This window comes from Theobroma umbraticum, unplaced genomic scaffold (genome assembly GCF_002168275.2).
Source record: "Theobroma umbraticum cultivar Fairchild unplaced genomic scaffold, ASM216827v3 scaffold_50.0, whole genome shotgun sequence".
Classification (NCBI taxonomy): Eukaryota; Viridiplantae; Streptophyta; class Magnoliopsida; order Malvales; family Malvaceae; genus Theobroma; species Theobroma umbraticum.
Genome location: NW_018397261.1, coordinates 2145872 through 2156435, shown reverse-complemented (window position 1 = coordinate 2156435; position 10564 = coordinate 2145872). Strand labels below are relative to the sequence as shown.

The 10564-nt window shown below is 34.2% G+C and overlaps 3 protein-coding genes across 4 annotated transcripts; 1 reads left to right on the top strand and 2 right to left on the bottom strand.

Annotated features, from left to right (window-relative positions):
* Positions 1–267: 267 nt before the first annotated feature.
* On the bottom strand, positions 268–3262 carry LOC110417952 (protein CANDIDATE G PROTEIN-COUPLED RECEPTOR 2-like). Of its 2 annotated transcripts, XM_021430559.1 has the most exons (7): positions 3146–3262; positions 2675–2976; positions 1990–2181; positions 1087–1246; positions 888–990; positions 683–764; positions 268–591 (listed from the first exon to the last, which is right to left on the bottom strand). In XM_021430559.1, the coding sequence occupies exons 2-7, from the start codon at positions 2951–2953 to the stop codon at positions 514–516; spliced, it is 894 nt and encodes a 297-aa protein (XP_021286234.1). In that variant the 5' UTR covers positions 2954–2976; positions 3146–3262; the 3' UTR covers positions 268–513. The 2 variants fall into 2 exon arrangements, with proteins under 2 accessions (XP_021286234.1, XP_021286233.1); XM_021430558.1 differs by having other exon boundaries at positions 2675–3173.
* A 1494-nt stretch (positions 3263–4756) lies between these two features.
* Positions 4757–7599, bottom strand: LOC110418611 (flavonoid 3'-monooxygenase). The gene is made up of 3 exons (XM_021431388.2): positions 6936–7599; positions 6199–6645; positions 4757–5694 (listed from the first exon to the last, which is right to left on the bottom strand). Exons 1-3 carry the CDS (start codon positions 7374–7376, stop codon positions 5059–5061), a joined length of 1524 nt encoding a protein of 507 aa, XP_021287063.1. The 5' UTR covers positions 7377–7599; the 3' UTR covers positions 4757–5058.
* A 448-nt stretch (positions 7600–8047) lies between these two features.
* On the top strand, positions 8048–8292 carry LOC149527092 (protein transport protein Sec61 subunit beta-like). Its single transcript, XM_089783772.1, is given in 2 exon segments — positions 8048–8231; positions 8234–8292. Coding segments are annotated over 2 exon segments (243 nt in total).
* Positions 8293–10564: the final 2272 nt, after the last annotated feature.

The following is a 10564-nucleotide window of genomic DNA, read 5'->3' as shown; positions in this document are numbered from 1 at the left end:
CCTCAGGATGGAGTTGGCTTGGAAAATATTTTACCATATCAGTTTTAGAGGTCTATTTTCTAGTTGTGTTTGCGAAGTTTTGAGACATGTTTTTGTTAATGACAAGGAAGGCAAACATGTCAAACAGTTCTAGCATATATGAGGAAGCCCTGAAGGAGATGGGGATTCAGAATGTTTTCCAACTTGAGATGACAAGGTTCCAGTTCCTGCATAACCTTCGGCTCGGTTCCGCAGCTAAGGGCTGCCCACATATTTATACACTAATAATAATTTCTAAGCATCTATGATGCAATTGTCCAGCTTGTATTATCAAAGTATATAAACCAAACGCACTTGCAGCAGCATCCATTTGCAAGTACCAAAAGAAGTGTTGAGGATTCAAGGAGAAGATTACAATTTCATAAAGAATCACTCCACTTAAAAAGTATGTTGCCTTTAAGTTCATCTATTTACAAACTGTGCAACCAATGCTCTTAGCAAGCGTACAAACACTTCAATGCAGAGTTTTATGCACTAATCCCAATCAGCATCAAAGAATCCGGCATCTTTCATCTCAGAGTAATATGCATTATCCAAAAGAAAATCTTCCTCCTGGTCATCCACAACATACTGTGTTATTATTACTGCACAATTGGGGGGAAAACCATAAGAGATTATTACCAATGTTTTGGGGAAAGATTACCTGGAAAAAATCTGCTAGAAAAGTTATATACAGGAAGGGGAGATAGAGCAAGTGATAGCAGATAACTGTTAAATTGTACACCCTGCAGAAGATTTAGCATGCAAACCTGCGTTCATGGTCTCTTTCCATTGTATATGCAACTTTGATGTACGAATACTAAGTACCAAATGCTTCAATCCAAAGAGTAAAAAGAAACATAACCTACCAAATGCCAAAGCCTATTCCGATAGTAGCAAGACCACAAGCAAGCAGTGAAATAGCGTTAACAACAAACATCACAGCTACGTAGTTGTAGAATGCTGGTCTGGCTGCGTAAATGGAAAGAACATTGAAGAGTTATAGAATGTTGGTGCAATCAAGAAAAGAAAGCTGCATTTTAATTAACGATATGTGAATCAACTCACGAGGCAATTTCTCTCTCCATTTTGAGAAAGGCACAAACAAGATGAAGCCATAAACTGTTGTAAGCAATAATTTCTGGATGATCCATAGGCCCCACTTCATCTGGTGGGTGCTTCCAACATCCAAGAAGAGTGGGACCCCAAATCCAAAAATAAATATTGCCTACAAAAGAATCATTCAAGAAAGAAGGCTGAGAATAATATGAACTTTCATGATGATTGAAGAACATTTACAAACTCCACAGCATAAAAGACAAAAAGCACATAATATTCTCATAAAAACTACAAGTATACTCTCAGAATGCAAGTCATGGAAACTAATTGAGGGTTTACCATCAATCTATGTTTTTGACCAAGAAAACTAAGCTTCTAGAAACCATCAGTATGCATTTACTTTGAAATTGACAAAAGATCTGCAACAGCACCTCACTGGCCCAACTTCTTCCAAAACTGTCCAGATATAAAAAAGGTGATCCAAATATTATTACCCCTCTTTAGGAGCATAAAGGTTGAATCCTCCCTCCCCCCTTGGACTTCGTCATATGTACCAAAAAGAAAAACGACAAAATCACTTGATCTTGACCTTAGTAAGAAAAACTCACCTTCCCACTAAGATCAATAAATTTGTAGTCTATCTACAACTGCACAGAACACCATAAGTGCCCTAGAACATTAAGAGGTTCTAAGAACCCTTTCTAGGAGCTCTGTTTTAGTGTAATGAAGTTACGAAAACTAATGTGGTAATATTGATTCCAGACTAACCAGCAAATCAACAAGTAGATTATGTTCAGACAACAATGTATTGCAGTAACAAAATGCTATTTAATCTTAGTATTTCATCACTGCTCCTGTTGCAATGGAGGATTATGCAATATTTAACATGGTCAATTGATTTTGAGAAGTTACCTTGAGAAGCATATCGACGCCAACAATGATCCCTGATATAGTGAAAGTACGTGCTAAAGCTTCCAGCCCATTCGCATAACTCTCCTGAAGTAAGAAACCCACCAGGCTTAATTCTAAACATAGAAATCCGGAAGTGGTGATCAATGACAGAAGATTCCAAGCAATCTCCTTTCCACTAGCGCATTGCCATGCCTGCTCATTAAAGGAACAGTCAGAAATTTGAAGGTCTTCTGCAAATGAAATATTTGAAATTTCAACACTTAAGATGACAATAACCAGTGGATCAAAAGGCATTTTTGATTGCTTTCCAGTATGATATCAGTATCCTACACAAAACAAATTGGAGACACCAAATAATACTCCCTTTGGTTGTTACTTTTTCTATTTGCTTTTTACTTCCTCAACAGTTGCCAAGGGAAAGCAAATAGTAAAACAACAAACTTATATTCAGTTAAAAGGAACTATCAAAATGAAGCAATCAACTAGTGCTCTAATCATCCCTAACTACTTACCAACATTTTCCAAAAGAGAAATCAATTTCTCAAATTCCTTTTATTCATTTCTTTTCTTAACTTTTATTCAACAAATTAACAGTGAAAAGAGCAAAAGAAATTTCATTAAGCTCACAATTAAATCTAAATAATATATTTCTGTTAGTGAAAAAGACAAAAAGCCAGAGTTATACCTGAAGAGAACACCAAGCGAGGTTGAGTCCACTAGCGAGCCAGAGAAGGGCATAATAGGAAATCAAAACCAACGACCTTCCATTTCTCAGCTTGTTCACGTTCTTCTTAGCGTTCACCGCCAAGTAAACCACGAATAGCACCGCGGAGACCACCAGTAAGGCGTCGTACCAGACCCCGTGGCATTGTCGATCACTTTGACCATCTTGACCGTTGATATTTGAGATCGGAGGTGGAGAAACGGAAGAGTTTGTGATGATCAGATGAAGATTGTTTGGCATCTCGGGATTTGGGACGGGAAACCCTAGATTAACAGCAGGAATTGCAAATTCGAGATTTGATCATTTTAGAAAAACAAAGGTTTCGAATTTGATAGATTGATTGATAAGTAAAATAAAAAATAAAATTAATTAAACAAACAAATACTAGAATCGAAGAGTCATAATAGTATAAGATTTGAGCAACGAGGAGACCTTTGCGTCAGTTGACTTTAGAACAGCGCTTAGTGCATGATAATGATATAACTTTCTAAACGCCCACTCCCCGTGTCAGGACAGAATTGTTTTTTGATTCTGGAAGGAGAGATTTACTTTACATATATAGCGTTGTTAAAACGATGTCGTTTCCGTCAGAGTTATAAAGGCGCTCGTGAAGGTGAATTCTAATAAATGGAATTTGATGACGAAAACGATGTCGTTTTGTCAGAGTTATAAAGGTGCTCGTGAAGGTGAATTCTAATAAATGGAATTTTGTTCATAATTATACATGTATTTATTGATTTTTAAAATAAATGTTTCAAGTAAATGTGTAAACCGTATTAATATTTAAATATAAAATATTTTATTTTTTTTTTTCTAATTGATAACATTTTCTTATATTGATCAACCACCTACGATCGAATCTGGCTATAAAATGTTAAATCCGAATGGATCTCACTTGAGGAGCCTCAAACTGGTGCTTCTTTGGGGAGTGTTATCAATAGCGAGTGGTTGATGAAAAGATTTTTTTTTGAAAAAGAAAAATATTTAATATAAAAAATTATAATTTATGTAGTGGTAATTTTTAAAATTAATGAAAAATAAATTTATCTTAAAGATATTATCACTTAATTAAATTACAAGAAATATTAATAATTGATTAATATCAAGGCTTATGAGTCTAGCGAAAATATTTTTTTGAAATGGAATGTTTATTTTAAAAACTACTAAACTCATGTGTAATTCTGATCAAAAATAAAAAAGATTGGTATATTTTACTCAAAGTTTGAGCTTCAATAAACCTTAACAAACTAAGCTTATAAGAAGATAATTTAGTTTGGTTGTTTACACTTTTAGAAATAACTTCACATAAGTCAATTAAATTTAAAAATTAATTTAATAAGTAGATAATATTATTTTTATTATCACTTTTTCTAATTTTTATTTAATCATTTGTAACAAGCAATTTAAATAATTAACATAATTTCTAAAAAAACTCTAAATTATTTAAAAAAATTTAAATAAATCTTTATTCTTTTATTATGTTCAATCAAATCTTTATACTTTTAAGTCAAATAAATCTTTATAACTAATAATTGATTAACTAATAATTGATTAACTGTTGTTAATAAAATTATATTTTTCTTTATATCCCTTGATATGTTATAGTGAAATGATGATGTGACGTGTTGATGTGGTATAATCATATGATATCTTTTACTCTTTATGTCAACATCATGTGAATATTAAATGATAAAATAATATTTTGATTAATAATAATTAGTTGATTATTGATTATAATAAAAAATTATTTAATTTAAAATAAAAATATAAAACTTTTTTTAAATACAATAAAAGAGTAAGAGTTTGTTTAAATTTTTTTAAATAGTTCAATTATGTCTTAAAAATTTTAATTAAAAGACTCTCCTATAAATCGTGAGTGGCTTTCTCTATACATTTTTCCAATTTTTTTTTTTTGGAACAACGAGCACCATGATCTACTCGACCTTCAAGGGCAAATGAATTTAGCCCATTGAATCTCATCATTTGAAAATGAAATGCTGATAATCTTACTCCATGCTTTCTACGTCTTTAGAATAAACAAGAGAAAATCAAGAGGGAGAAAGCATTCATAAGCATGTAATAATATAGTATTTGCTTAAAATAGGTATCTGTAACTCTGGTTGGATTATTTCTGTCTTGATGATATCAAAGTTTGTATCCATTAAGAAGTAAACTGCCAACCAGTTCCAACCCAATGCAAGATTCAGGAAGATGAAAAAGAAGCCCAAAACTATTCCAAGCAAATTCGGGTCACTAAATTCGTGCATTCAAGTATTATCTGTAATAACACTCTCAACAGTGAACACACAAATAGCTAGATACATTAAGATGAGGTGAGATACTGCTTAATAAGCACGCGGGGATAACCTTGGCCTAGGGTGCACCATCAATGGCGCGGCACGTTGTAACGTCAAGCCGAAAGCTTCCTCCATGTTCAGCTTCTCAGGCATTAATCCATCAGCCAGCTCCCAGTCGAAAGCATGCACCAACGTAGCCGCTAATAGTTGCACCATACGCAACCCTAAGCTCATGCCCGCACATATCCTACGTCCAGCGCCAAATGGTATAACCTCAAAATCATTTCCCCTGACATCAGCGTTGGGCCTTTCACCCCCGGGTAAAAACCTTTCGGGCCGGAACTCCAACGGGTCCTTCCACTCGTCAGGGTCACGAGCTATGGCCCATACGTTGACCAACAGTGTGGCACCCTTAGGGATGTGGTAGCCATTGATCTCACAGCTCTCGGATGCCATCCGAGGGAGGGAGAGTGGTGTTGATGGATGCAGCCGGAAGGTTTCCTTGATCACTGCTTGGAAATAAGTTAGATGGGGGAGGTCTAAGTCTGAGACAAGCCGGTCTCGGCCCACAACTGAGTCCAACTCTTTTCGGACTTGGGCCAAGATCTTGGGATGCCTAATAAGTTCTGCTATGGCCCACTCCACAGTGCTTGATGAGGTATCAGTACCCGCTGTGAACATGTTCTGCAATCATATCAAAGGAAATTAGAACTAATACAGATGCAGGTGTTGCAAATTCCAAACTGCTTTATATTAATAAACTTAACATAATTCATATATGAAGAAGTGCAGACATTACTAGTAACCCCGATAATTAAAACAAATTGTAGTAGAAGCTATCCTATCGATCTCAAGATCTGTGCAAAAGAGAATTGCTTTTATCACGTGACAAAGTATTGTCCCATTCTAGCAATAATTTTGACGAGGAAAGTGCATCATCAGGACTATCAAATGGGAGAGCATGTGGACCAGGCCCACCAGAAATGCAACGATGTTTCTTTCGGATCACGCTTGTCTGACTTTCAAAATAAAAATATTTAAATATTTAATTTATTGATTAATATACGATGTAATTTGAATTTTTTTTTAATTTTAAAAAAAAAATAATTGTTTTCGATAAAAGTTGGATCTATGTTCCTTGAGTCATGCAAGCGAAGCAAAGATGTTATGGTAGTCAGAGAAGAGTACCAAGAGCAATGCTTTGATTTCAATATCGGTGAGCTTTCCTCCTTCGCCGTCAGCGTCCTCCAAAGAAATCAACGTACTAAGCAAATCCTTGTGCTGCCCACTGCCATCTCGAGCCTTAATTTTGTGTTCCTCAAGGATAGCACTCAAAAACCTGTCAAATCTCTTGTGGAGTTTCTTCATTTTGGCTTGTACCCCCTGTAAGTCTAGCCACTCCAGCGCTGGAATGAAGTCACCAATGTTGACAACCCCAGCCAAGACCATCAGCTCCACAACCATGGACTTGAATTCATCTGCTTCCGGATCAGCCTTCCCGCTACCGTCACCGAACACCCTTTTCCCAAGCATCACCCGCCCTAGCGCATTCACTGTGCACACGTTCAGCAGCTGTCCCAAGTTCACCTTTGTTTTAGCACCTGCCAAAGCTCGTACAAGCACCCTTACCTCATCCTGCTCAAATCACAATATCTACAAAATATTATACTCCAATTGGTTTTCAACAAAATCAAAGCTTACCTACACACTTTTACAAAGACAAAGCTTCAATTCAATACATTTGATGATCATAACTATATTACTCTCAACTTGTATTGTGCGTATTTAATATCAAAATTTTTCATAAACCGTAACAAGTACACCTTGTGACACTTGTGTTATATTTTAATTAGTCAGAGACAAGAGAGTAGGTACAAAGGCAAAAATTAATGCATGTAGCAGTACAGTAGAGTGACCAAATTAACCTGGCGAACGTGTCTAAAGTCATCCAAAGCCTTGCCGGAGAATAGATGGACGGAGCTGATTTTACGGAGCATCCGCCACCTCGGTCCGTAAGGCGCAAACACCAGGTCCTGGTAGTCATAAGCAACATACTTGGCACCAGAATTGGGCGGCCGGCTCGAGAAGTTGGAGTCATGCACCTTCAAGAATTGGGCCGCCACGGATGCCGACGCCGCCACCACCACGTCCACGAATCCCAACCTCAGGTGCATGAGAGGCCCATAAACTTTGGCCAAGGCTGCTAAGCTGTGGTGAGGCACTGGGCCCATATGAGGCAAGTTTCCAATGATCGGCCATGGTTTTGGGCCTGGAGGGAGAGGCAGGCGGTGGCGCTTCCTCAGGGTAGCGAAAATGAAATACAGAAAAACCAGAGAGAGTATAGAGTACACAAGAAATGAAGCCATGGGTGTTTCTCTCTTTTTGGTTTTTCAGTCTTTTTGTGGAAAGTGTTCAAATTAGTGATGAGGAAGGAGAAGAGTAGAGCAGAGAGTGTAACATGAATGGACAAGATCTCAGTTTATTTATAAGAAAAGAAGGAACATAAACATTTTAGATGGATATAGAATTGGTTAGCTAGCTTGAAGAGCTGTTTGGTGAACGTGAGTTTGGTTGGTAAGGCTACCCCCCTCCAAGTGGCAGTCACCCCAAGACTAGAAGAAAGGCCGATTAAAAAGGACTGTTAAGTGAAGGCGTGGTAATTTTTGATTTGTTTTGTTTGTTAAAGGATATTTGCATTTCTAGAAACTTTTTATTTTTATAAACTACGAATTGAGTGGTAGATAACCTTGCTTTTATATTCAAAACTTACTTGTCAGCTAATTCTTAGATCTTCATTGGTCCGTCTACTGGTGTTTTTGCTAAATCTATCAAAAATTAATTCACAATTAATGGAAAACAATTGTCAATTTATAACTAAGCAAATAAAAAAAGGACAAATTTTTTTTACCCTTAAAAAATAAGTTTTTTTTTTATTTTAATTATTTTTAGTCAAAAAAAAATTTTTAGACAAAGTTGCTTTCAATAAAATCTCTTTTATATTCAAATTACATAATATGAAATTTGAGTAGATTAAGAAATGACAACCGAAACAGCTCCACTAAAAGAAAGTGCAGCTGCAACTGCAAGCATGAGGAAGAGAAGAACAACAAAAGGTGCAGTCTTTGAAAGGATTGTTGAGACTACACCTCAGTTTTACACAAATGATGGATCAGGGCTCAAGATCTCCTCAAATGTCATGCTTGTCATGAGCATTAGTTACTTATTTTTGTTGCCATTCTCCATATCATGGGTAAGTTGTACTTTGTTTGTAAAGAGACTTGAAAAGTGTATTAACATTAGAAAAATTAAGTTCTAATATGTTGATTTTCAATTTTGCTTTGTTGGATTCGATTTCTCTCTCATTTTTTTTATAATACTAGTATATTTTAATTTTCTTTTAGTAAAAAAATAAATCAAATAACCAAAACGCTAATTATCCAAATTAGAAGATTTTGGATAATATCTTTTTATTCAAATTCATTTCATTCCAGCGACGTTGAATAATTTTCTAATACATATTCATTTTCATGTCAAATTCCTTTTTGATTTTAAACTTTTATATTTATCATAAAAGTGTTTAACTTTAAGAGTTTATATCTAAGTGAAATATAAAGATAGAGAATAATTTACATGTTATGTTTAAAAATTGTTGTTATTATATACCATGTTTAAAAAAATATTGTTACAATTGAAAAAAAAATTGTTACACGTTTTAATTTCAAGAGTTTACGTTGGAGTGAAATATAAAAGAACAAGTTACACGTCATATTTAATAACAAAAAAGAAAAACAAAACAACATTACAAGTCTAAGTAGATGTTATATGTTTCAGTAAAAGATGTAAGACATTAAAACTTCAACAGCAAATGTTCTACGCCAAAGTCAAAACTTCAACATCAGATGTTACATGCCAAGGCCAACATTTCATCCTTAAATGTTACACGCCAAAGCTAAAGCAGAAAATGTTACACATTAAAACTTCAACAACGTGTGTTATAGCTAAGGCCAAAGCTTCAGCATAAGATGTTACATGTCAAGACCAAAGCTTTAGCACCAGATGTTGCATGCCAAAACCAAAGCACCAAAACTCAAACAGTAGATGTTACACTCCAAGGTCAAAGCTTTAGTGCTAGATCTTACATGCCAAAACCAAAGCTTCAACACTAAATGTTATACGTTGAAGTTTCCTTCTTTCTACTGATGTTACATGCCAAGATATGAATCACTTTGTTACATTCTAAGGTATGTTCTACTATACTTGAATCACTGAAAAACTTAACACCAATAAACCTAAGAATTTGTTGTTACTCACATGCCATACTTTTTGGCCTGTAGATCAACATTAGAGGGTTGTGTGAATGTAAACTAATAAATCCAAGAATATGTTATTATATTCCATGCTATACTCTTTAGTTTGTATATGGACAACTATTTGGCAAGATAACGAGAGATAGAGAGAGATGGAGATGTTGGTAAAATTAAAGAGAGTTGGATGTAGAGAGAGAAAAATAGAGAGCATAGCAAAATGAGGAGCATAGTAGACGAATGATAGGAGAGAAAAATAAAAAGCATTTAATTTGTTTGAAACAGTTTTAGGGGCATTTTTGTCATCTCATGACTAACTTTGGCTAAAAATAGTTAACTTTAATTTTATGGTTATTTATGAAATGGCTTTATCAAGAGGATTATTTTTCATAATTTTTTTAATAACAAATTAGCATAAATACTTGTCCAATTAAGCAATCTTCAATTATTGCTTTTCATTTTAATTTATTCTTTTGATTGAAATTTACTATGCATGATATGCATTTTAAATGTAATTGTGAAAGGCCGAGATCTAAAGGTTAAACACAAATTCTAGCTATGCAGGGGTGTTCACCTCCTACAGAGGAAGGTGAGGCACCAAAGTCTTGATAACCTTAACTATAATTAGAGTGCAACTTGTACAATACGCATGGATAACACTAGTAATTTTTTGAGTAAATTAAAGTTGGTATTGACAACTGTTGTATTTAATGGATAAGTAAATAGTGCCATTTGGTAATAATTATATAAGAAAAACTCAAAAGATGCTCAACAACCAACAAATAAAAAACAATATTTTAATAAAAATAACTAATAATGTACATTAACAAAAATGTTATGGTTTTCATGTATGTTAAGATAGCATTGATAAATGTTACTATTTTTCAAATAAAATATTCAATTATTCACAATTTAGCTATCATAATCAAATAGTATCAACAAAACCCTAAACAAAATAAGCTAACATGTAGCTTCAATGAAGGAAACATAATTGTTTTAAGTAAAAAAAGTTTGGCACCTTTATAGTATAATTTGTTTTATCGCTTGAATGTCTCTTTGATAGCGTAATAATCAGCTATTAAAATTTTATGAACAAAACTGATGATAATTTATCATTATTTTCTTATGAAAAACAAAACGAAAAAACTAAACTAAACATTATAGAAAATAAAAACAAGAGAGATAAACAAAAAAAGTAACAAAACATGGTAGAAAACAGATATTAAAAAAAAACAAAACTTATCAAAATT